Source organism: Vigna unguiculata, chromosome 8 (assembly GCF_004118075.2).
Source record: "Vigna unguiculata cultivar IT97K-499-35 chromosome 8, ASM411807v1, whole genome shotgun sequence".
NCBI classification, from domain to species: Eukaryota; Viridiplantae; Streptophyta; class Magnoliopsida; order Fabales; family Fabaceae; genus Vigna; species Vigna unguiculata.
The window spans coordinates 5,124,003-5,151,669 of NC_040286.1; the positions used below are offsets into that span (position 1 = coordinate 5,124,003).

At 29.8% G+C, this 27,667-nt stretch overlaps 3 protein-coding genes across 3 annotated transcripts; 2 read left to right on the plus strand and 1 right to left on the minus strand.

Annotated features, from left to right (window-relative positions):
* Positions 1-6,127: 6,127 nt before the first annotated feature.
* LOC114194279 lies at positions 6,128-6,664 on the plus strand. The gene has a single exon (XM_028084405.1). The coding sequence runs from the start codon at positions 6,128-6,130 to the stop codon at positions 6,662-6,664; it is 537 nt and encodes a 178-aa protein (XP_027940206.1).
* Positions 6,665-10,678: 4,014 nt separating this feature from the next.
* Positions 10,679-14,132, plus strand: LOC114195683 (E3 ubiquitin-protein ligase AIP2). The gene is made up of 5 exons (XM_028086228.1): positions 10,679-10,964; positions 12,139-12,367; positions 12,695-12,897; positions 13,498-13,713; positions 13,840-14,132. Exons 1-5 carry the CDS (start codon positions 10,818-10,820, stop codon positions 13,987-13,989), a joined length of 945 nt encoding a protein of 314 aa, XP_027942029.1. The 5' UTR covers positions 10,679-10,817; the 3' UTR covers positions 13,990-14,132.
* A 2,985-nt stretch (positions 14,133-17,117) lies between these two features.
* On the minus strand, positions 17,118-21,187 carry LOC114194648 (RNA demethylase ALKBH9B-like). Its single transcript, XM_028084996.1, has 6 exons — positions 20,850-21,187; positions 20,284-20,754; positions 18,694-18,779; positions 18,288-18,598; positions 18,101-18,172; positions 17,118-18,009 (listed from the first exon to the last, which is right to left on the minus strand). Exons 1-6 carry the CDS (start codon positions 21,046-21,048, stop codon positions 17,727-17,729), a joined length of 1,422 nt encoding a protein of 473 aa, XP_027940797.1. The 5' UTR covers positions 21,049-21,187; the 3' UTR covers positions 17,118-17,726.
* Between the last annotated feature and the right edge of the window lie 6,480 nt (positions 21,188-27,667).

The window sequence follows — 27,667 nt, forward strand, 5'->3', positions numbered from 1 at the left end:
ACAAATATGTGATCCCAAAATGGTTCAAACATTTTATATGTTGAAAGAGATGTAATGAAACTGAAGTCATTTATAAATTTACATCTCATGAAAACCATTATAATATAAAGGGTACATTTCAGACTCCCACTAACCCAATACATCAAAAGATTTAACCACAACTATATGAGTTACATGATTTTGAAAAAACTCCAATAGCTAGGCCTTTAGTTAGTGGATATGCTAACATATGTTATGTAACAATATGTTCAATCCGAGTCTGAAAATCCAAAACTTTCTCTCTAACAAACATAAATTTTATATCAAGATGCTTTGAGCATTAGAACGTATGTTGTTTTGAGAGAAATCCAAGGCAGTAGTATTTCCACAATATATTACAAGTAGCCTAGAAATACTTTCAACAATTTGAAAGTCAAAAAACAAATTTTAGGCCACATAGTTTGACAAGTGCTTCATAAGAAGCAACATACTGCCTGTAGGAGTAACTATAAGAGTTTGTTTAACCCTTTTCCAAGAAATAGCTTCTCCTTCCATCATAAAACCAAAGCCGGAAGTAGATTTTAGGTCGTCAGGGCAACCATCAAAACCAGAATCAGAATAACTAATGACCTGAAGTTGATCAAACTTCGTATAGGTCAACATGTGATCCTTGGTTCCTTGCAAATATCTAAAGACCCTTTTTAACAGCTTTACAATCACCCAAACCTGGGTTGCTCAAGTACCTCCCTACCATATTAAAGTAAAAGATTTAAAGGGACGAATACAAACTTGAGCATACATTAGACTAACAATAGCGGAAGCAATTATGGAAATTTTTCCAAGTCAACTCTATCATTATCTATTTGAGGACATTCACATGAGGAGTAAGAATGCATGTTAAACTTTGAGTACTTTATCAATGTATCCTCTCTGAAACAATCCAAGAATGCCACGTAACCTATAACAAAATATGAATGCCTAGAACAACAAAGGCATAGGTCCATCATATCAAAGTGGCTATTTAACATAAATTTTGTCTCAGTCAAAAGTTTAACCCTGCTATTAATTAGCAAGAAGAATATCATCAACATATTAGACAATAATGATGAATTGACTCCCACTAGCCTTCAAGTAAATGCAATGATTTGTGGTATTTTCCTTGAAGCCAAAAGAAGTGACCATCCGGCCAAATATCAAATGTCATTGTCTATAAGTTTGTCTAATTCATAAATAGACTTCTTCAACTTGCAAACTAAATGCTCTTTGCCTTATTTAACAAAAGCCATCAGGTTGAACCATATATAGACTTCCTTATAGTGTTTTTCAACAACTTTAAACACACTTTATTTGAGTGTTCCCATTTCTTACGAGAAGCTATCTTGATAGTAATGAACTTAATAGTAATTAAAAGTAAAAGTGGGAGGCTTTTCTTCTCTCAAACACAAGTTCAATTATTCTGTCTGGTCCTTAAAATTTGTCTTGTTCAAAGTTTTGACTGAAGTCAATTGCATGGACAAAAAAGTCGATATCAAAATGACAAAGAAACATCTAATATGCACAATTATTGTGCAATAAAATTTAATGTTTCTGAATACATAGTCAAACATGCCTAGAATACCAAATTACTCATCCACTGTGATCCTGCCTAAGGGTCCCGAATCATAATAAATAAGAAATATAATTAAGAAATAAAAGACAATGCACAACTCATGTCATAAAGAAATCTAATATCGATAGGGTACAAGACAAATAATTGACATAAGATAAAATTCAAAGTACATCATATCATCAAGAATTAAAATAACATATGAGCATGATTGACATTAATGTAATATAAAATTAACTAACACAAAATTTCATATAACTAACACAAAAATTTCATATAATTGTACTCACGATAGGTAAGTTCACAATCATATAAAATTATATCACCCATGCTTAACAAAATATAATAAAATTATATTATGCATGAACAACCCCTTAAATAATAAGATTTCCAAATAAGGGTCAAAAAATTAATTTCAAGTATAATATCACGTCACCAAAATAGTAGAGAACTTGTACAAAAATTTCATACCCAAAAGTCGAGAATATAATATATAAACTTAAGTTTTATTCATGAAATAATTAAAAAAATTAAATTATTTCATTCACACAAAATCTTATACAACTGTGCCCATGACAGGTGAGATCACAATCATATAAAATTATATTACTCATACTTAACCAAATATAATAAAATTATATAATGCATGAAATAATTATATTTAAAAGAAATATCTGGGCAATTTATACAACACAATGACGCGATCTTCTAACTACATGATTGCCATCACGCAACGACGGTTAAAATCCAAAACAATTAAAATTAAAATGCATGGATATATATATATATATATATATATATATATATATATATATATATATATATATATATATATAAACACAAATGTTTAATATTTTTTTCCGAACCATCTACTTAAAAGATGTCACTTGGAATATAAGGTCATAAAATGCTAAACATTTAATTTGCTCATAAAATACAAAACTATCATGAAATTAAATATTTATTTATTTACCAAAACCAAATATATTTATAATAATAAAATAAATTGTTTATGCAATTCACATTCGCTTAAAATTGGACTTTTATTTTTCGATCAAACCACTCAATTAGCCATAAAGGAACCTAATACAAGACAAGATCAAACCACTCAATTAGCCATAAAGGAACCTAATACAAGACAAGTGAAAATTAAAATGTCCCTAATTGAATTCCATTTGAAAAATGAAATTCAAACTCATGCACGGACATCCAATTGAACATTGGAATCAAATTTTAATCAAAATAAAAAGTGTGGCAATAGATTTTACTTATGAGCATTATTAATTGCATTACTTAATTCAAAGACATTGCAATATTGGTCTGCAGCCGCAACTTCCAATGCATGAATCAATTGTACACCAATTATTACCAAATGTTATCCATCCAAAATAATGTTGTTACAATAATGTTGTTACATGAGAATAAAATGATAAAAAAAACCTTTCAATTCAATGGTCATGATTCCAAATCCAAATTCACATATTTTGCTTCCTTTTGCACCCTTATTCACATAATACAATTAACACATGTATTATAAGCAATAATCCAGTATCCAAAAACTATATGGCACTTTATTTTCAACTCCCAAACAACACGCATGCATCATTTTAGTGCATCCAAAAAATACACGCAACGTATGAATTTTAGTTCCAGTGCATGGGTCACACAGGTTGCAAATCACATCGATAATTGTATCAACAGTGACCAGATCATCACTCACTTCATGCTTAAGTAGAGAAAAGCTTAATTGATACAATCCACCGATACCATTAAAGGTCATAAATAGACATCACGATCCAGTAACAATAGCAAGACACACAAATTGCAAATGAATTCATACATGCACGTAGAACAATCCAAAACCATGTGCAATTCCAATAAACACCCAATTAATTAAACACTAAATGTGTAAAGCAAACCCCATTTCTCTCTTTCTCCTCTCTTGCGAGTCACCATAACCAAAAAAACCACCACTGCAGGCTGCGAACCAGACTCACCGCGACAGGGAGAGACCACTGCAATGAACCACAACGACTCTCAAAATCACGACGCACCACCACTGCACAGTCTGATTGCAAATCATGTCCACTATTGTAGGAAGAAGAAGGGTTCGAAAAAAGGGTTTATTGGTCCGAAACTCAAATGCGTCAAACATCAATAACCCATGAGAGAATTGCGTGAGAAGAAGAAATTGGGGTTTCGTAAAATATACAAAATGCGATAGATGTTGATACAAAAACCCATTATAGATGAAATCAAATTGGGATTAACCAATTGGATTTAGGGTTCGAAAAACCCACGAGAGAAATCAACACCAAATTGAAGATTTTCCAAAAAAAAAAATCTCAATTTGCCCATGGCTACCGACAAGGGTTTTCAAGAACAATTAGGTTTGCCATGTGCCAACACGAAACTGCACACAAAATGTTTGTCAAGAGATAAAAGAAAATCCCTAAATCACAATTAGGTTTTCTCATAAAATTTGATGCAATATAATATCGATATAATATATTATTGTAATATTAAGAGCAGTTCCTAATAACAATAGCAGTATGCGGAAGCGTACCTAATGATCAGTAATTAAGAACAATGTAGATAAAAGTGATACTTGATCTTCCAAATAGAATCAATAAAAGATTAGAAATTATTTACGTGTGAGACTATACTGCTCTCTTTCTGGTAGTGTTTTCTAGAGCGTATCTTACAAATGTATTTTGATGTCGTCTCATAAAACTGACTAATGGGATATCAATTTTATATCTTTACCAGCAGAGACCAGGGACCTCTTAACAAGTTTCTGAATACTTAAGTCCATCACAGATCGTTCATTGAACAATCCAACCCATCACGGATCGTTCATCAGAAACCTAATATATATTATCCATCAATTAATAACAATTGTGCAATATAATTGATATTTACAAATAATATAATTTATTAATTAATGTTAATCCACAATAATAATAGAAAATAATAATTTTATATAATAAAATTATATAAAATACAACATGATGTCCTTCGTTTGTATAAAGAGTTTGATATCAGATGTTGTTGGTGGACTCATAACTTTTCTCTTAATTTTTTGAACATCTTTTCACTGCTGAATCATTTGGATAATATCACTGTCACTTGTGATTTCAAAAATGTCATGGAATAGTTTGTTTTTAACAACTTTAACTGCACGTCTATAACTAATTTATGTGATCATTTTCCGATCTCCACAACAAATTCCATGTGATATCTTCTCCACAAGCTTAGTGAAGGTGCAATTGTGGCGAATGGACATGGACACTACTGCGTGGGACTTAAACATTAACCCATGACGGTAGGGGCACTCTACAATAGTAACTCATCGAAGTTGGGCTCCATAATATATTAACATTTTATATCTCTCCATACACATTGGGGGTCCAGAAGTCGAACATGCACTTCTTTGTAACAGTTCTATTATTTCATTTGCAAACCTTTGTAAGTTACAAAAAATTCAATAATAGAGTTAATTGGTAATTGAGGCTTACACATAATCATCCTCATAACATCCTCATCACATGCTAATTCAGTAGCATGATACATGACAACTCCATTTTCATTGAACATTGGCTGCCTGAAGTATAACTTGTTAATATTCGTTGCAATTTGTAAGTTCAGACTCTTGGTAACCAACTCAGTTAACAACTCAAACGTACAAGAGTATGGGATGCAGAACAAGGTCGAAAATGAACCTTCAAACTGGACACCATCATCATATTCCTTCATTTTTCCTTCCCTAAAAGTGGCAGTTAGATATGAATGGGCAAAATTGTATTCACCTTCACTGCCAACAAATGGTTCCATTTTTTGCACTTCTCACGGACTTCGACGACAACTACGAAGAAAAAAAATAAGTAGTGAAATGAAATTAAAATTTCAGGAAAAAAAACTAGTTTAATTACTTGTGCTTTAAGCGAAGACGACCACTGAAAGTGTTCACCTTAGATCTGTTATATATGGGGGAAAATAATATTTTAATGTACCAAAGTATAAATGGATAAAATTGCCCTTCTTTAACGTACTAAAGAAGCAAACTTATCCACCAACCTATTGTACCATTTTACATTGAATGAAGTCTTCACTTTTTCACTTCCCCTTCCACCTACCTATACACACTAAAATCCTCTTTATTACTCCGGCGACGACGACGATAAATTCAACCTCAATGCACACCACACAGCAAGTGAAATAAATCCACAAAGACCGTCTTGGTGAAAGGTTAGGCTCCACATTTATTTCATCTTAGTTTACTTCATTAAAGGTCCGTCTTATTATCTGATTCCACCAACAATGGTAAAAAAAATTCAAACTTTACTTGTTTTACTTATATGATTAAAGATAATTTTGTTCAGTTAACCAAATATTTATGGCATTATTCTGTGAATAGCTTATGAAATGTTTTTTTTTTGGACTTCGGTGCTTCTAGACCCAACAATTTATACGACACCCCCTTTTTAATATTGTATTCTACAAATGCACATTTTTAAACAATTGTAAGGGAAAGAATACGAAATGTCGACATCACAAGTACTGAACCCGATTTCACTAGAGGACATTAGTCTATGCAACGACGACCAAGTTCAGGAGGTTACATTAATGGATTCTATTACTGTCCTCACCAAAGAAAGAGAGTTGGATGAAGTTCCTGAGATAGGAATGGCATTTGAAATGGTTGACAAGGTCAAAGAATTTTACAAGCAATATGCAATTAGATGTGGATTTGGTGTCAGAGTGAGAAGTTCCAGCAAAGGAGAAGACAATGAAATATGCTTCATCAAATTGGTTTACAGTCGTGAAGGCAACTATGTGTCCTACATCCCTCCTGAATTGAAAAGTCAACCAACAAAGACTAAAAATTGTGCTACTTGGATAACAGTTGTGAAGAAGGCAGCACAGTGGGACATAAGGAATGTGATACTTCACCACAATCATGACCTTAGTCCTATGAAGTCAAGGATGATTTGCGAGAACAAAAAAATTAACGTGCAAGTTAAGCGAACACTGGATATGAATGATGAAGCGGGTGTGCGCATTAATAAAAGTTTCTAATCACTAGTTTGTGAGGTTGGTGGATTTGAAAACCTTCCATTTGTGGAGCCTGACTTTAGAAATTACATCGGCCGACAAAGAAGGGCATTAGGGAAGGATGAGGATGGTTAAGCATTGATGTCACACTTCTCTCACATGAGGCAAATGAACAACGACTTCTTCTTTGAGATTGATTTTGATGAGAACAATAGAATATCAAATGTATTTTGGGCTAACGCACGTAGTAGGGCAGCGTGCGAGGAATTTGGAGATGTAGTCTCACTTGACACAACATATCTAACCAACAAGTATGATATGCCATTTGCACCATTTGTTGAAGTCAATCACCATGGTCAGTCAATATTACTAGGATGTAGATTGTTGTCTACGAAAGATACATTACATTTGTGTGGCTTTTTCAATGTTGGCATAAGTGCATGTCAGATAAGTCATCAGATGGTGCTTATGGCATATAATGCAATTGAAATTATTTTCCCAAATAGTCACCATCAGTGGTGCTTATGGTATATAATGAAAAAAAAAATCCTGAAAAGTTACAAGGGTATACTCATTACAAAACTATTAAATCCTAGTTGAAGACATTAGTGTACGAGACGCTAACTGTCCAACAATTCTAGAGTGGGTGGCGACAATTAATTAATGATCATGACTTGAATAACAATGACTGGTTAAGGACACATATGAAGAGAGAAAACGTTGGATGCTTTAAATATTTTTTCGTTATGTCAACTACAATTAGGATGGTTTTTTCTTTAATTAAATTATTATATAATAATTTTTTACTCCATTTTTTTAATGTTTGTAATGATTTTTACCATTAACATCAAAGTTATTCTTTGTTAATAATTTGATAGAAATTTTCTTAATGTTGACCAGAAAATTTCCGATCAATATTAATTAGGATTGTTTTTATCAATGTTAATTCGAAAAAATTTTCAATCAACATCAATCAAAATGTCATAAAAGAAAATCTCAAAACAACAATTTTTCTAAAAAGAAACCATGGTTGGTGTTAAGAATCATATTGATTGTTGTCAACTCAGAAAAAGTAATAAACAAGGTAAATAAAGAATATAAAAAATATGAAAATTAACTTAAATTTAAATTAATTAATACAAGTGCTTTCATATTAATTTACGACAAATTTTATTTTACTTATTTTATTTAATTTTATTAAAAGTGTTTACTAAAAAATTATCAAAGCGTGTAATTATAACAATACGGTGGCAAAATGTTTTTAGAATCTTCTCTACAGGTTGAAAAAAACTCTATTTTTAGTAGAGAAACCCTTAAAAGTTAAAAACACTTCTTTTTATACAAACCTCTTAATCTTTTAATAATCTTCATGTGACACCTTTTGAATTTTCACTTTGATTTACTCTGCTTTGTTCATGTAGGAAGGTTCCTCACCCCTTCTTCACAATCCATTGTGCTATTTAATTCCTTTAAACTGGGATAACTTAAGATGTACTCTTCATTTTGATAATGAAAGGTATAAGTAGATATTTCTTCTAATGTTGAAATAAATTAATATATATTCATTTGTATTGTTTATGTATTAACCAAAGTTTAACACATTATTTTATAATTTTTCCTTTTGTTAGAATTAGCACAATTTCAATATAAAACAAATTCTCTTGTGATGTGATGAAAAATCCTTCTCATAAAAAATAAACTAAAATAAATTGGTGTGTTTATGTGTAAATGGAAAATCCAAATAACTTAGCCTCTTTTTTTCTTCCTAGGTGAGAAGAAAACTTTATGGAAAAAAAATAAGTTAGATTTGTTGAGTTTATGAAAATAATAAGTCTTCAAAAGGCACACATTACATTTGTGGGAACAAATTCTCTTGCGATGCGATGAAAAACCATTCTTATAAAAAAAACTAAAATAAATTGATGTGTTTATACGAAAATGGAAAATTCAAATAATTTAACCTCTCTTTTTTTCATAGGTGAGAAGAAAACTTTATGGAAAAAAAAAGTTAAATTTTTTGAGTTTATGAAAATAATACATTTTAAAAAGTCACACATTACATCCGTGGGATAAGTAAGAGAATAAGAAGGGAATGAATGACAATAGTTATATAATGAAAAGTCTATGGTATTTATTGTCCTAATAAAAAATAATTTAAGTTTGTGTTTGATTTTTCTTATCTCTTGTAATATACGAGTGTTTCGAGGTTTATGGTTAAATTCTTACTTTGAAAAATATACGTTTATTGAAATCAAAAGATACGAGAGATTGGTTTATATATTGTACAAAATTTCACATAATATTATTTTTTGTTGTCTTTAGACAACAATTATAATTTTTTTTTTCAATTTTGAAGTTTTCGTGATATATTTTTGTGTTTTTTGTATTTATTTTATTTCTTGAAACTAAAAATAATAATTTTCTTAATTGATGACACATTTTTTTCCAACAAGATTTATATTTAAAAGTAACTCATGCATGCCTAGTACTATATTTAGAAATTTAGAAAATTGCATGATATGATAGAATTTTCATATGTATGAGATGTAATGAACCTGTATTCAAGTCTATAAATATAACATAAGAAGAATCATGAGAGAAATTTATTTTTGTTAAATTATTATTTATCAATCCACTAATATTGTAGTGACTTTGTAGTACTTCTTACCTTTATCTCATTTTGAATTCACTATACTTTCATAGTAGGGAAATACATTCTTTTAAAATACTTTAAGTTTTAAATTATAAATATTCTTAGAGCTTACAAACGTGTTGAGTTTCGTTATATATTTAAAAATGTTGTTTAGATCAAGTGTTCAAGTTCATTTTCATTTTCAAACCTTTTAGAAATTTTAAACAAGTTTTGGAATCTACAATTATCTCTAGTTAAGAGTCCAATTTTAGTTAACCTTTTTTTTTATTAAGTTGTTTGGTTTGAAAAAAAAAATGAATCTACCCAAATAGGTAAACTTAATCGAACAAATTTGTCTACACAACCAGCAATATTTTGATAATTTGCATACAAGTTTTTTATTTTTAAAAATGATTAGAATAAACTAAGTTGAGTTTATTGGAATTTATTTTTGACCTATATTAAACTTGCTTAAGAATATCTGTGAAATAAGTAGTACAAAATTTAATATTCTATTAAGAAATTTATTATAAAGTTGCTTACCATAAATCACATAATCTATTTGATCACCTTTTAGTATCCGTCTAAAATTCAATTACAAATCAATATTTATAATAATTCTATTTGATATTCACTACTATTTTATAAGCAATAATTTAGTAATTTATTATTAATCAATAACAATTTTTTTATGGTAAAACGGAAAGAAGTTAAAGGGATATAAAATTTGATTCTTGAATATGAGACAACTAATTTAGTTCTTGAAAAAAAAATGAAATATAAATACATAAACTATTCAAATTGATCTGTAATGATAATACTTCCCCATTTTCTATTAAATTAATCTTTAAATATATTTTAATAACAAAATAATTATGAAAAAAACAGAATTTTTACAAATTTAAGAATGAAAGTTAATATTTCGTTTTAATTAACTATTTATCCAAATCTATAACAATATATAAAAGAAGATTTCGCTTATTTTTTAAAATATCAATTTTATTCTTTAAATATAATAATTTATTAAATTTTTAAAAATTAACTATTATTTTTATAAATTTTATATAAAATTGAATGTTTTTATTTTTTATTTTATTTATCAATAATTATTTTTTATCTGTTTTAATATATTTTATTTTATTTTTAATAAATATAATTTTAATTTATATATTAATTCAATAACATTATAATATAACCTACTAATATAATTTTTAATAAATACATATGCTCGTATGCGATAGCGCGCTAGTTAAACCAAACGTAATTCAGTAGTTTCAAATTAACTCAATCTTTTGTTGGAATGACGTGGCGGATAGAAACGGGGAGATTCACTCACATACCAGTGTGCTCGTCCGTAGGCGATAACCCCTTCGGTTTTCCCCTTCCAGAAGAAAAACGATTTCCAAAGTATATAAAAAATATCAAAACGCGCAAAACAAGAACACAAAAACGCTTCTGAATTTCCCTGTTTCGATCATAATCTGAAGAAAATTCACTTCAATCAGAATTCGAATTCTAGTTTCGAGTAGAAAAGGAAGAGAAGAAATGGAATCGGAGAATTTGGTGAAACAGGAATTGGAGGAATTGCTGAAACAATTGGGGAAGAAGCAAAGGTTTGAAGCCTCTGTTTTGGCCCTCAAATCCCTTTTCCAAAGCTCATATCCTTCTGCTTCTCCATCGCTTCGCCAATCCGTATGCTCTTCTCTGTTTATGTTCAAATTTCTCATTATAAATTTTGCTACGTTTTTCAATTTAACTTTTTAAGGTTTCTGGGTTTAGTTCCTTTTGCTCAGCTTCGTTCAGTCCGAAAGAATTGACTTTGATTTGCTTGAGTTAATAAATATGGTTGTGTATGGAATAATAATTTATCAAATTAGTGTTTGGTTAACCTTTCTCATGATCATTGATTCAACTGAAAAGTCTGTAGCTGGAGACCGATCTTGTTTTCATTTGCATGTCATGTGTAAGCACCTAGGAAGCACGATCAAATTGCATGAACACCTTGAAGTCTTCTAGCAATACAAATTGGAGTAATGTTATATCACAATTTTACAAATTGGAACATCATTATATCACAAATTGGATACCAATACAAGTATTTTGTATATGGTTCCGACTGGACAATTCTCCCTAAGGACTTGAAGGAGAGAAAAATACGAAGAAAAAATGAAATTGTTTTCTCCTTTAAGTTAAAATTAGTTTGTGCAAAAGCTAATTTGTAGAATCTCTCAGGTATTTGCTACAAATTTTTATTTTTAGTTTGTCCGTAAACTAGTTTTAATATATGGGGAAGTCAATTTCATTCTTTTTATATTTTATTTTAGAGGTCTTAGTGGAGAAACCTCGTCAAAACGGGCACTATGTTAAGGTTTTAAAATACAATCTGTGACTCAAGGTTTTTGGGTGTTTCCCATTGCTTGTAAACTGTAATTGTCGCCATATGAACTGCATTTGTCTGCAACTTTCAGTAATATGAAAGATTGTGACAGAACTGCAAACATGATTTCAGCCACAATTTAAAACCTTGGTCTAAGTTTACTTGTTCTCATTTTTTAAACTTGGATTGGATTCTTTGTTATGAATTATGATTCAACATTTTTATTTTTGTGTTAATTTAAATTAATTTTATATAATTTTTATTATGTTCGATAGTGTGTGATTTTAAAAATTTCTTCGTAGTATTGCTTTTGTGTCATATAGTGTATCTGTGCTTTCTTGGTATAGGCTCCCTCGTTCAGATGTGACCTGTGTGTGTGAATAGGGTTCAACCTTTACTTTAAACTTTAATGTTAAAGAAAATGTTTGTTATGTTTGCTGAGGAGCTAAAAGGCAGGAGATTGACTGTTGTTGCTGGTGTTGTTGGCAGTTTTATTCTGTTGTTTGCCGAGTTGCTACTGTGTTGAAGACCAGATATACAGCACCAGGTTTTTGGAATGCTGGACTGGGACTTTTTGAGCTGGCATATTTGCTTGTTTCTGAACCTTCTGAGAAGGAACACTTGAAGGCTTGCATTGCTCAGGCCAGGGAACATTTGCATGGGGAAGACAACCCATTACTACAAGCTTCACAACTTGCAGATAATCAAGCACCCAGAGGTGATTTTCTTTCTAAATAATTATGTTTTCTTTGTCATTTTTTGTTATGGAAAATGATATTTTAACCCACTTTTTTTGACCCACTTTTAACCCATTGCTTTAATTACCATTAGATCATCTTTTTTTATTCTTTTTAGTGATGTGATGTGATGATCTAATGGTGATTGAAGTGGTGGGTTAAAAGTGAGTCAAAAAAAGTAGGTTAAAGCATCATTGTCCTTTTGTTATTTATAGTTGCTCACGTTTTTGTGTTGTACACATCATTCAGAGGTTTTGAAATAATTAACCTTTTTCTTCTTGTGTTTATCTCATCTCGCTATGATTCAGGATACCTTTTTGAGGGGCACCTTACGGTTGATCCTGAACCACCACAACCTCAATGGTTGGTGCAGTCAAACCTCTTGACGACAGCTGCTACACTCTTTTCTGCCGAATCCTCCCAAGCTTCTGCAGCAAATGAAACCACCCAAGAGGATGCAGCCAGTATTCTTCAAGATCTTATAAATAGATTGGAAGAAGTTGTGCCCTTGGTATTTATTCACAATCTTTCACATGCTTTTTGATAACCATTATTTATCAGACTTTCAATTTACTCTCAAATATCAACGTGGCTTTGAATTCCAGGTTGAGTTTCTAAAGTTGGATAAGTTTCTTGAAAGAGGTATAGTGTGGCTTAGTCATTGTTTGAACCTAAGGAAATCAGGCCACGGTAGAAGTATTTAAGACCATTTTTATGGTCTACTTCGTACTTGAATTACTTCAGGTTAAATTAACAAAATAAGCTACTTGAAATTGGTTCAGTAGAGTACTATTTTCACAAAAGATTTAGGAATCAATGCAAACAGCTTAGGTATTAAGTCAACTTTTAATTAAATCATATACTTACTGTCCCATGCCGCACTCACTTTTTAAGGATCTGTTATTGATGTTAATGCATCATTTGAAGGGTAACTTGATATAAACTTACTCAGTTAAATTCATTTTGTTAATTCCCTGGTCATATTTTAGTTCTTTCCAACTACTTGCCTTTTGATTGATATATATTTTGTCTAATATAATCAGCCTTTCCATTGCTACAATTTACACTGCCCACTCAAGGAACATATAAATACTGAATTTTTTTGTGTTAGATGGTGGATGAAGGTACTGTAGCTCCAAGAGCCCCTCCTGCCAGTAAAGAGGTTGTGGCAAAACTTCCAGTCATCACTCTCACAGAGGAAATCCTGGCTACATTGGGGAAAGATGCAGAGTGTGCCATTTGCAGAGAGAACTTGGTTTTAAATGACAAAATGCAAGAGTTGCCATGCAAACACACATTCCACCCACCATGTCTAAAGCCATGGCTGGTATTGTGTTTCTAACTCCTCTTTCTATTGGAAATTTTATGATCTTCTAAAATCAAGTTCGTGCATTTCATAATATTGAATTCTTTAAAAATGGTATGTTTAAATATAAATTGAGTTCAATTTCAGGATGAGCACAATTCTTGTCCAATCTGTCGGTATGAGCTGCAAACTGATGATCATGCCTATGAAAGCTGGAAGGAGCGAGAAAAGGAAGCTGAAGAGGAGAGAAAAGGTGCTGAAAATGCAATTCGAGGTGGTGAATATATGTATGTTTAAATGGCCAATCAAATTTTATGGTTGATAATATGGTTGTTCGTGTAACAATGGATGGATGTGAATTTTTCTTTTGTTGAAGTAGTTGTTGTATTCTTTATTATGTTTAAGCTATAGATATCTCAAATTTTCAGGTTGCTCGCTTAGAACTTTTAGTTTTTACTATAATGGTAATGAAGTTAGAACCTAAGATTATCACTTAAACATATCACCATACTGGGATTTAATTTATAACTATCCATTTAAAACAAAGCTAAAATGATATATTGTAATGATTAGTTGGAATCCTACCAATGGAGTGGTAAACATGACAGTCAAAATATTAAACGATTTCTTATATTTTGAGGGACGAATATTTATATGTTTGGCAATTTCAGTAATAAACCCTTTAACCATTTAGGGATCATGACACTATAGTCACTGATTTTGTATACAAATAACCTTTGAAAAAATTTGATCCTTAAACCATTTTTTTTTTTGCGCTTCTACAAATTTTAATTTAGATCTTACATGAATAGTACATTCTTAATTTTTACATGAGCTACAACACCCAATTTGACAAATTTAATATGTGCAGATCAAATTAACAATTAATTAGTTTTACGAAAATTAAATTGTATTATTATCTTTTTAGTAAGAAATTTGTGAAAATGTGAAGTAGGAACAATATTTTCCCATTTACAAATACTTGAGCATTCCAACACTGCACTGCATCAAACATTTTAAGTGTCATATAACTGGTAAGTACAGTGAACACAGTCAAGCAATTTTAAGATTTTAATATAACTAATTTTGAATAGTTGAATATAAATATGATATATTTAAAATGTGATTATTTTATAGACATATGTTTGAGTCTTTAAACTTGAAAACTTTCAATTGATTTTGCAATTTATTGAGTTCTCAATGTTTTAAAATGTTTCAACTGAGTTTTTGTAATCAGATATTTTTGTTAATTATATAATATATCATTTTGTACTCTTATTAAATGTCATCACATTATATTTTATATAATATATTATAATATTTTATTATAAGAAATCATGTTAAAATTTACTTTAACAAAAATTATTTTAAAATTAATTAACATTACAAAATTATAAAATATTAAATATAAATACAAAATTATAAAATTCTGAAAAAAAAAATTAAAATTATAAAATTTAGAATTTAATAATTTCATAATCTAACGATGTCATAACTTTTTAATTTTGTAGTTTTATAATTATCTAATTTTATAATTTTATTTTTGTATATTTTATAATTTTATAATTATGAATTTATATATTTTTATAATATAATTTTGTAATTTTCTATTTTGTAATTTTGTAATTTAACAATTTTGTAATTTTTTATTTCACAATTAATAGTTACATATTTTATATTTTTATAATTTTGTATTTTATAATTGTATAATTTTAAATAAATTTAAAAATAATTTATAATACAGTAAATGTTTGAAAGATATTTTTTTATATCGTGTAACAAAATATTTTTTAATGACATTTAAGCATAGTGACAATGCAAGTAAGTGTCACACCACAAAATTAACACAAACATTCATCTACATGGATTCCATAGAAAAATTGTAAAATTTTTAGACTTAATAGAAAACAAAAATTTAGTAAAAACTCATTAAAATTAAAGATTTTTAAATTTATCATATACTCTGTTATAAATTATTAAGCTTTAGTACAAGTATAAGTTGTTTGCATACCTAATTAAGTGATAAAGTTTAATTTATGATTATGTCATCATGTATAAAATAAACCATATTGCATTGAGATGAAAATACCTTGTATTGCTTTAGTTAAGAAATAAATCATATCAATACCATGATTAAAACGAAACACATATTTATAAATATTTTTTTAAAACAGTTAGGCCAATATTTTACGATCAAGAGGAAAGGGGAATTGGTTTCGTAAATTTTTTTGTAATTCTTTACACCTTAAATCTGATTTTAAATGATCTTTAATTAATTGAGATTGTGCATACAAGAATGCATTGCTTTAAATCTTTATATTTGAAGAATGCATTGATCTTTTGTTTCTCTTTGTGTAACATGAGAACTTATGCAAATTTTTAATATGTAAGTAGGGTAGTTTTCTAATAGAATTAAATGATTAGGTTATTTGTCTAATCAATTAATTTGATTGCAGTGTTAATGTTCATTTTCCAGACTTAATTTAATTGATTAGATTAACAACCTAATCATTTAATGTGTTTGTAGAAAATCATCAATCACTTTCATAACTTAACCTAATTGATTAGATTAATGACCTAATTAATTAATATGAAGACAGAGTTAATTGTTTCTTTCCGAACTTAACCTAATTGATTATATTAATGGTTTAATAAATTAATTTGACAATTTTAACATCTTTAGCTTTACCCTCAACATATTTAAACATATACTTACATTTGGTTAAGATCTACTATTCTAAATTATTCTTTTCACGTGGACATTATAAAAACAACGTGGACATTATAAAAACAACAATTTAATTCACACTTTGAAAAGTAACAGCATATTTAACCAGTTTAGTTTCTAGTTTCTAATTGAACCGGGAGATCTGGTCAGATAAGAAAAATTCGACACAAAGCGTAGCAACAAATACAATTCTTTAAAAGAAAAAACCTTTTTTTTCAATGATTTTCTTTGGCAGGCATTAATGGAAATTCAAATAAAATATTATTTTAATTCTTTTGTTTAAAACGTGTCATTTTCATTCCAAAAAACTTGTTATTAAAAACATATATTCTTGTTGAAATTTAAATCTAGGTTTGCATGCATTTTAAATGTTACTAACTTCCGAATGTTCTATTTTTAGTTTTTGTCATTAAATTGTGATTTAATATTTCTCAAAAGTTCATTACTATTGTTATTTTATTTAAGTCAGGGTATTGATCAGTTCAATGACTAGTACAAATTTTTGAAACACTTAAAAATTCCTATAAGATAGTGCCAAACAATGATAATGCAGATGATGAAGCAACCTTGCCATAAAAGTTCTATATCCCAGACGAACTATAGAACAAACAATCTTACTCAATAATAGCAATTATCCTATATTCAAAAAACATAGAACAATAGTAATTGGTATTGTGAACGTCCACACAAGTATAAATGGTGTAAATACAACTAATATAGAATCTCCACTCAAATAAAAAAGACAAAAGTATCTATTTTAATGTATTTAACAGCATTTTTGACACCACCTTTTCATAAGCAAGCAATTTCGAAGTAATTTGTTCCAGCTGCTGCAAGTCTCAACCCAGCAAATATAGGAATGCTGAATGCTGACCTCACAATGCAACCATCAACAATGAATATTTTCAAGTCACTCATCAGTACTATATAAAGTATCAATCTTATAAAATCTCAAAATGCCTTATTATAGCCCAGCCACTTTTTAGCTTGGTACTAAAAAAACAGATGAATCACAACTTCTCACCAAATAGCAACCATTATTAACTAGAAAAGTTCACTCAAATATACACTAGGGCCTGAGGCTAGGAGACAAAGTTACCAGAGCAGCACCTCAAGTGACCAACTTCACCATATAACCATAAGAAAATTGCTGCTGTGTAAAGCTTTCCCAGAACCAAAGTGAAGACACCTCCATAAAAAACTTGTTGATATGTAAAGGATTTCATGAACAAAACCAACATGTGGTTGTTAAGTTCAGAAAACTGTGAACCATCAGGAACCTTTGGCCCTAATAACACTGCATCTGTCAACCATCAAGATTTCTACTCCACCTATTTCCAGATCTGGGTGTATTATGATTCGAATCACGCTCTGAGAACCTATCATTTCTAGATGCAAATCCCATTGCATCATTCCTGCCACCTCTCCGGTCTCTTTGTCTTCTCACATGATGACTAGATCTGTGTCCACCTGATTTCTTTTCGTCCTCAGCTTTATAGGTCAATGGTTGGATTCCCTGAAGATCAGGTTCAGGAACATACCCAAAAGGCCTCTTTGACTCGTCCATTCTTCTAAATGTGATTGATATCCTAGCAAAAGTTTTAACAAAAACAATATCAATAATTTGTGATTTGTTTGAAAACTTAGAAGCCATTGATAGAATATCAAATCGCTTAGCACCTTTTTGCAGGAACTGCTGGCACACAGTGCTTAGCTACATCAGCTCCATTTCCATTCAAGACAAGTACAGATCTGAAGAAAAAGACTACTTATAAGATTCTGAATCTTCTATAGAAATAAGAAAGTTGAAGAAGAATTCAATCTAACTATAAGAAATGTAATAGTTGAATCCAGACTGAATACTTACCCCACAGGTAATGGAATAGCAATCGAACCATCAAATTCACCGGGGCCTACAATCTTTAAGTTTGCTCCAAAAACTATATTGCACTCGCTAAGAAATGAGACAGTGCAAAATGGTCGAACAAAGTCATGGTTATCTATGTGTGGAGGTATACAGTCCCCTTCTTCATATATATTAACAATGCAACTGTCTGGCACACAAGTAGGAGGTAGTACATGCCACTTGATCAGTCGTCGGATGATGACTTTGAAAAGATCAGGTAAAGGATCAACCATTGAATGTGGAAGAATACCAGGTGGGTTACCATCTCTATCCTGTAACAAAAAACGTTACCATATTGAGACTTAAGTCACTTTTTACTCTGTTTCAAAATAAAGAAACATAAAAGCAGGTTGAGATATAGACTAACCACTGCATAATTGTAACAGCACCCAAATTGGATAGTTTGTCGTCCCTTGCCCCTCATCCACTTTTGGGGAGCAGAAAATGTTCGCTCTGAACAAGTGAAGAATTAACATCATATAGTCCATCAGAAACAACAACAGCAAACACTAAATAGTCAAGGAAATTGCTGTGAGAAAAAGTATTTTATGTTTTCAGCATCTAAAGGTAAGTCGTTAGCATACTGATATTGACCCCACCACAGGATCTAAAGTCTGATTTTTCCTAAATAATATCTCTGTTAAATTACAAGACAATATTTACTGAATAAGGTATCTGGATAATGCTTCAATTCATTAACTAATAATATAAAAAAATCAAATATGGATAGTTGACAAATCAGAAGCAAATATAGTGGTAAAAAATCTTAACAGAATGACTGAAGTGACAGAACAAGCATGTTATTGACAGTTTGTAGTACCAGAAACAGGTTGGGAGACACGAATTAATAAAATTCTACAATAAGTTGCAGTTATAAATCATCAAATCCATAATATTACTTTACACTCGCAGCAGCTGTGCTAAAGAACACCTCAAATAATCTGATTAAATTTATATTTGAAATAAATATAAAATTCAACCCTCAAAACTATTTTTGTTGCTTAAGTCCTCTAAAAGTTTCTGTTTACACAAACTGGTCCCAACCAGTGCTAAACTTTTTAAGAACATAATCACCCAATGGAAGTTGTTAACTCGTTAATAAGTTCATACCCTCAGAGAACAACTAAACTTGAAAGGCTAAAGCAACAAATGTAATAAATGAAAAAGTAGATATTTACATTTTTCATTAAAGTTCAGCACAATAAGCCATGAAGAGTGACTGCGATTTCGGCTACATGCTTGATTTTATTATGTACTCTCTCTGAACATAATTATGAGAAAAAACATAAAGTTTGGTAGACCAAATTCTAAGCAAATTATAAGTGCTTGCACCCCACTTGATGAAATCTTATAAAACATAACTTTAAAATAATTGAGATTATATTTTCTATGACTCTTATTCTTGATAAAAGAATCCAATGATGGAAGTTTTGGTGTGGGGGGAGGGGATTATTTTCAAATTTGATTAGTAGAATTAAATGACATTGACACCCCCTTAACTAGTGCAAATATTAGTTAATCTTACTTACATTTGAGTCCAGAGAGAATTCATATAATTTTCTTCTTCCTTTTCGGAGTACAATGAGGTTTAAACCTAAACAAGTTAAAGGTTGGACTCTCATTTCCTAAGACTGTCTATATGGCATAAAATCTGCTGAATCTTGCGAATGAATCTCAGTATCTGGAGAGATTAGTCTTTAGTCAGTCAACACCAAAATACATAAGTCCTCATGAAAACTATCTAAACTCCCCAACCCCTTACATTCTTCCTTAACAAAGGTAAATTAAAAAACAGCAATGGCAAAACAAATACGGAATTCAGTCAGATGTCAGTTCTTTTGAACCTAAAGAACTATAAGACAAGGAAACAGAAGCCCATAACAAGATCACACAGGACATACAAACATAAAGAAAAACCATAAACGATTGAAACAAGTCGAGAATAGAGATCACAAACCTTTCAATTCTCCTCTTTTCCCCATGTCCTGTAATGAAGCAACATAATTGACAATTCTTCTCTGTTCAGCAGCACTGAAAATCCCAGTGTGGAGTTCAAGCCCTCCAAGAATGTTGACAAGCTTCCCATTAACCCTCTCAAAGCAGGCAAAGTCTTTCTTGCGCCTCACACTCGTGAACCTAAGGTACTCCCTCCGCTCCGGAGGCAAAGTAGGCTTCTCAGCCACAGCCGCACCCACACCAGAAGCATCATTCGAATTACCCATAACAACATTAACCACATTGTTGTTGTTTTCTTCTTCGCCAAACTCATCATCCTCTTGGGCCATGTCAGCCCAACAAACTCTCTGGCTAGGAGTCTCCACACAGGAATTCACCTCCGCCCCATCTTTCCAACTCCCCAGCGAGTGCGTGTCGCAGTTATCTTCAGCGTCGTTTTGGTCATTGGGGCTGTCGTTTTGGGGCACTTCACCTGAAACCAAAGAACCCATAAACCGTAAGAAAAAAACGGGTGAAACCCAGATGGAAAAAAACGAGAATTTGGGAGAAAGGTAAGGGTCTTGCGACCTGGGTCGATGGATTGAATACGATCGGAGAGAGATTGAGTGCAGCGCGCGCAGAGATCTTGGGAGAGGAAGGGGAGCCACGTGGCGAGAAACTCCGAAGCGGTTCGGAGATCCGAAGGTGTGTAGTTTAAGAGGAAAGGGTCGGTGTCGGAAGCGTTGATGTTGTTGGGTTTACGTTGTTGGTGGTGCTGTTTCTCCATGGCGAGGTGAGTCAACTCGGAAGGTAGAATCGGGGAGAAGAAGAAGAATAATAATAACACAGAAAGCAGTAAAGACCGCACACAACGAGATACTATGCTTCCTCACTTGCTGCGATTTGTTGTTTGACGTTGTGGTTTAACTTCATTATATAGATGTATATAGATATAAGATATGTTTTTGATATATAAATATATATAGAGAGATATTTTTATTTTCTTTGAAATCATTAAAATTGTATTTGGCTTTAACCAACAAGATTTGATTTTCAAAGTCTTTTTATCGCTTTTTTAATATAGTTTTATTGAAATAATATATATATATATATATATATATATATATATAAAGATATATAAATATTTTTATTTTGTTTAGATCCACTAAAATTATATTTGGCTTATCAAACAAGATTTGATTTTCAAAATCTTTTTTATTGTTCTTTTAATATAGCTTTACTGAAAAATAATTATCTTAATTTGGGAATGTAGTTTGTATAAATAAGATAAGATTTCTTTTATAAGATTTGAGTAATCAGAGTTAATACATTAAAGGTATGAAATAGTGTGTGTGTGTGTGTGTATATATATATATATATATATATATATATATATATATATATATATATATATATATATATATATATATATATATATATATATATATATATATATATATACACTTTTGCCTTATAACGATTACAAAATAAAAAATATTTTTTTAATTATTATTAAAATGAAAAATGCTATTAAATTTGTAAAAAATATATTTTTAAAAAATAATTAGAAAAAATAGTTCAAAAATCTAATGAGTAAAATAATTAATACGATAGTTTATTATATTATTATAGTAAGATGATTCAATTTTTTATTTTCTACATTTTTTCGATTTATCTCTTTAAATATTTTTTTTTGAATTTATCATTTTTTTTAAATTCAATATGATTTGTAATAATCAATATGTTAAAGATTTGTAATAATTATTTCAATATGATTAAATTCAAATTTTAATTTTGTATTAGCGGAAACATATGGGTGCATATATGTGTCCCATTTTACCTTATGGTAATTAAATATAAAAAATTAATTTTATTAATTATTATTAAAATAAAAAATATACTTTTAAAAATAATTATAAATAACAGTTAAAAAAATTAAAAAAAGGTAAAATAATCAATAAAAATATTTATATGGAGAAGAGTAAAGTTGATAATAAAATTTGTATCTAAAAGTGATTAATTTCAATTTTGTATGAAAAAAAATTAATTCATATTTGATGTTATTAGATAATTGGACTAAAATATTATTAATGTATTTGTTTTCTAGAAAAAAAAAACCAACTCTTTGTATTTTTTATTTAAAATTTAGTTTAATGATAAAAAATATTTTTATTGACAATTATTAGTTGTTATTTATCTATGTATTTTTGATAGTATGTAATTTATTAAAGAGATAGGTCCATACTCATCTGGACTAATAGGATGTTCAATTTTAGGTACAAGAGTAATAAAGAAAGCTTTACAACTTGTAGGTATGTTTCCACTCTATAAACTAATAGGATTTTCAGGTTTAGGTACAAGAGTAATAAAGAAAGTGTTACAACTTGTTGGTATCTTTCCACTAATCTGAAACACATTAATTACTTGAACCATCGGGACTTGGACTTTTAGTGCTTTCACACTGCCATATAACATCCTCAATTTCAATCTCAAATATAGGTGTCATGAGTCAATTATTATCTTCAATAGTCAATGTAGAGAAATATATACTATCTAGTTTCACATCCAACCCGTCCATCTCACTTAATCTCTTATGAAAGAAGACTTTAACATCATTCATCACCATATTTAATCCACACACCATATTTAACCATAAGTGATTAATTTCAATTTTGTATGAAAACAAATTAATTCACATTTGATTTCATTAGACAATTAGACTAAAATATCATTATTGTACTTGATTTTTAGAAAAAAACTATCTCTTTGTATTTTAGATTTAAAATTTAATTTAATGATAAAAAGTTTTTTTATTGACAATTATTAGTTATTACTCATCTATATAGTACTTCTAATAGTATCTGATGTATGCAACTTATCAAAGAAATTTGTCCATACTCATCTAGGCTATTAGGGTTTTCAGTTTTAGGTACAAGAGTAATAAGGGAGCCTTACAACCTCTTGGTATCTTTCTAACCTCTAGACTAATAGGGTTTTCAGTTTTAGTATCAGTTTTAGTACAAGAGTAATAAAGGAAGTGTTAAGACTTGTTGATATCTTTCCACTGATCTGAAACACATTAATTGTTTGAACAATGGGGACCTGAACATTTAATGCTTTCACACTATCATATAACATCTTTAATTTCAATCTCAAATATAGGTGTCATGAGTCAACTATTATCTTCAGTAGTCAATGTAGAAAAAGAGATATCATCTGGTCTCACATCTAACCCATCCATCTCATTTAATCTCTTATGAAATAAGACTATAACCTCATTCTTCAACATATTTATTCCTCACACCATATTTAACCATAATTGATTAATTTCAATTTTGTATGAAAAAAATTAATTCACATTTGATTTGATTAGACAATTAGATTAAAATATCATTACTGTGTTTGATTTTTAGAAGAAAAAAAAATTGTCTCTTTGTATTTTAGATTTAAAATTTGATTTAATGATAAAAAGGTTTTTTATTGATAATTATTAGTTATTACTCATCCATATAGTATTTCTAATAGTATATGATGTATGCAACTTATCAAAGAGATTTGTCCATACTCATCTAGGCTAATAGGGTTTTTAGTTTTAGGTACAAGAATAATAAGGGAGCCTTACAACTTGTTGGTATCTTTCCACTCTCTAGACTAACAGGGTTTTCAGTTTTAGGTATGAGAGTAATAAAGGAAGCATTATAACTTGTTAGTATCTTTCCACTTATTTGAAACACATTAATTGCTTGAATCATGGGGACTTGGACACTTAATGCTTTCACACTACCATATAACTAGAGATGTCAAAATGGGTCAGGCCCGTCGGGCCGGCACGCCAGCCAGCCAAAAAAAGGGCGGGCCGAGTTGAAAATTTCAGCCCGCCAACCCACTATAACCCGACCCGCCTAGCTCACCAGTTTAGCAGACCAAAACGGGCCAGCCCACCCTGACCCGTCAACCTGTTTTTTATTTTTATTTTATGTTCTTTTAATTTTTAATGTTTAAAATTAAAAATAATTAAAAAATAATACTTTTTTATATTATATAAATAAATTTATATATATAAAATAGATTTATAAACAAAAATTTATAAAAAATTAAAAAAAATTAAAAAAAAAAGTTTATAAAAAATTAAAAAAAAAAAAAGACAAGCCAGCCCGCGGGCTAGCCCGCTTGTTCGCCAGCTTGCCCTAAGATGGGACGGGTTGCAATATCCAGCCCATTTATTGGTAGCGGGCCAGCCTGATCGGACCCGTTTTTGGTAGGCCACAAGCGGGCTGGACCAAAACGGGTCAGGCTGACCCGTTTTGCCATCCCTACATATAACATCTTTAATTTCAATCTCAAATATAAGTGTCATGAGTCAACTATAATCTTCAATAGTCAATCCAAAAAAAGAGATACTATCCAACCTCACATTTAACCCATCCATCTCATTTAGGCCCTGTTCTTTTGAGGGGATGTACTGTTCAAGAGGATTGGAGAGGAAGGCATGGAGAGTGATCACCTTGTTCTTTTTGGGGTGATGCAAGGGAATGGCAGGGATGGATTAGAGGGATGACTAAAAAATTCCATCCCTCTACTATGGAAGAGATTAGAAGATGATGGATACAAAATTACCATTTTATCCTCGTCATATTTATTTTTTACCTCTCTTATCCTCGTAATTTTTTGACACGTGTTCATACAGTGTTGTCTTCTTTCTTATTTCTTCACATAAATTTATCTTTTAATTTTAGTTTTAATTTATTAATAAAAATAAATAAAATTTTATTATTAACAAACATCTAAAAATCTAAAAGTTAAAAATATATAAACAATATATAATTCTATAAAATTTGAAAAAAAGAAAAAAATTTATTAAAAAATGTTACCTATATTATTAACAAACATAATCAAATTAAAAAAATATGTTCATATCAAATAAACAAAAAAAATTATATTTCAAAGACTTAAAAACAAAAAATATATATAACATAAATAAATTATTTTTCATGTAAATATTAAATTGATAAATGTTAAATTTAATTTCATACCAAATAAATTTGATTATTCATTTTTTATAAATATATTTATATTATTTCACACAATTAATAGAAATTAAATAAATTATTCTAAATGATTTATATAGCATTTTATATTACTTTTAACATTAGGGATATTTTGGTAATCTTATTTTTTTATCTATTAATTTTTTTTTAATATGTCACATCACTCAATTCAATCACAAACTTTCACAAATTTCACTCTCTAATCTACTCTAAAATCACTTCCTAATCCCTTAAAAAGAACAACATCAACTTCACCCTCTAATCCTTCCCATCTCTTTCTCTCCCTCTCCTTTTAATCATTCCTCTCAAAAGAACAGAGCCTTAATCTCTTATGAAAGAAGACTTTAACATCATTCTTCACCATATTTAATCCTCACACCATATTTAACCATAATTGATTAATTTCAATTTGGTATGAAAAAGATTAATTCACATTTGATTTGATTAGAATTTTAGACTAAAATATCATTACTGTAATTGATTGTTAGAAGAAAGAAAACCATCTCTTTGTATTTTTGATTTAAAATTAAATTTAATGATAAAAAGTTTTTCTATTGACAATTATTAGTTGTTACTCATCTATATAGTATTTCTAATAGTATCTGATGTATGCAACTTATCAAAGAGATTTGTCCATACTCATCTAGGCTAATAGGGTTTTTAGTTTTACATACATACAAGAGTAATAAGGGAGCCTTACAATTTGTTGGTATCTTTCCACTCTCTAGACTAATAGGGTTTTCAGTTTTAGGTACAAGAGTAATAAAAGAAGTGTTACAACTTGTTGGTATCTTTCCACTGATCTGAAACACATTAATTGCTTGAACCATGTGGACCTGGACATTTAATACTTTCACACTGCCATATAACATCTTTAATTTCAATCTCAAATATAAGTGGCATGAGTCAACTATAATCTTCAATAGTCAATTTAAAAAAAGAGATACTACCCAGTCTCACATCTAACCCATCCATCTCATTTAATCTCTTATGAAAGAAGACTTTAACCTCATTCTTCACCATATTTAACCATAATTGATTAATTTCAATTTTGTATGAAAAAAAATAATTCACATTTGATTTGATTAGACAATTAGACTAAAATGTCATTACTGTAATTGATTGTTAGAAGAAAAAAACCATCTCTTTGTATTTTTGATTTAAAATTAAATTTAATGATAAAAAAAAATTCTATTGACAATTATTAGTTGTTACTCATCTATATAGTATTTCTAATAGTATCTGATGTATGCAACTTATCAAAGAGATTTGTCCATACTCATTTAGGCTAATAGAATTTTCAGATTTAGGTACAAGAGTAGTCAAGGGATACAACTTGTTGGTATCTTTCTACTGATCTGAAACACATTAATTGCTTGGACCATGGGGACCTGGACATTTAATGCTTTCACACTGCCATATAGCATTTTTATAACATCTTTCCACAGATCTGAAACACATTAATTGCTTGAACCATGGGACCTGGGTCAACTATTATCTTCAATAGTCAATTTAGAAAAAGAGTTATTATCCAGCCTCTAGGACTCTATCTAATATACTTTTTGCACTACCATTAAGTCTATATCATGTGTACTTCCGTCCAACTAAAGGCAGATCAATCACCTCCATCTTATTTATAAACTTATTGAAACTTATCACTTCTCTCCTACTTGTTCCATCCTAGTTAATCCATTCTCTCTCATATGAGTTTCTAACTGCATTAAAGTTCTCCATTAGGGCTCAAGTCTTACAATCATCCTTCCATCTAATTTTAACTATTTCTTCCAACATATGAATAATCTTATCTCTTTAATCACCAAAAGAATATACATTTACTACTACAACAGTGTTATCACTTCTGTTGTGTTTCATGAAGGCCAGAAATTGTTGTAGAAGCTAACTGAAATCACGAAGACAGTAAGTTTCTTTTAGTATGTAGATTCATTATCCTTAAAGACTTATTCGCAGTGTGTTGCACAAATAATCTAAAATACAACAAGAGCTTCTTGAATTTATCGAGGATTTCATAACTAGATAGAACTTTTGAAAGAGCAAAATAAAAGAATCCAATATAATAGTAAAAAGAAAAGAACAAACAAAAAGAAATAAAATTGTTTACTTATAGACAAAGGAAGTGGTTTGTTATGCATGGTGACAAACTAACTGATCACAATGCTTCATTTGACTTGTGGAAGACGCAGTCAACGTCCAATGATTGTAGTGGACGTTCAGTGATCATCTTTATTTATCTTTTAGACTTTCTCTCTTCATCCTCAAAATTTATATTAATGATTTATATATATATATTTATATCTAAAAATGGAGTTAAGTGAAGCGACCACATTTCTGTTCAGAATA

Coding starts and splice junctions, on each gene's coding strand:
- LOC114194279 (XM_028084405.1), top strand. CDS start 6,128: ATGTCGACATCACAAGTACTGAACCCGATTTCACTAGAGGACATTAGT.
- LOC114195683 (XM_028086228.1), top strand. CDS start 10,818: ATGGAATCGGAGAATTTGGTGAAACAGGAATTGGAGGAATTGCTGAAA. Junction 10,965..12,138: donor CTCCATCGCTTCGCCAATCC/GTATGCTCTTCT, acceptor TGTTGTTGGCAG/TTTTATTCTGTTGTTTGCCG. Junction 13,714..13,839: donor CATGTCTAAAGCCATGGCTG/GTATTGTGTTTC, acceptor GTTCAATTTCAG/GATGAGCACAATTCTTGTCC.
- LOC114194648 (XM_028084996.1), bottom strand. CDS start 21,048: ATGGAGAAACAGCACCACCAACAACGTAAACCCAACAACATCAACGCT. Junction 20,755..20,849: donor TATTCAATCCATCGACCCAG/GTCGCAAGACCC, acceptor CTTTGGTTTCAG/GTGAAGTGCCCCAAAACGAC. Junction 18,599..18,693: donor GCTGTTACAATTATGCAGTG/GTTAGTCTATAT, acceptor TTTTTGTTACAG/GATAGAGATGGTAACCCACC.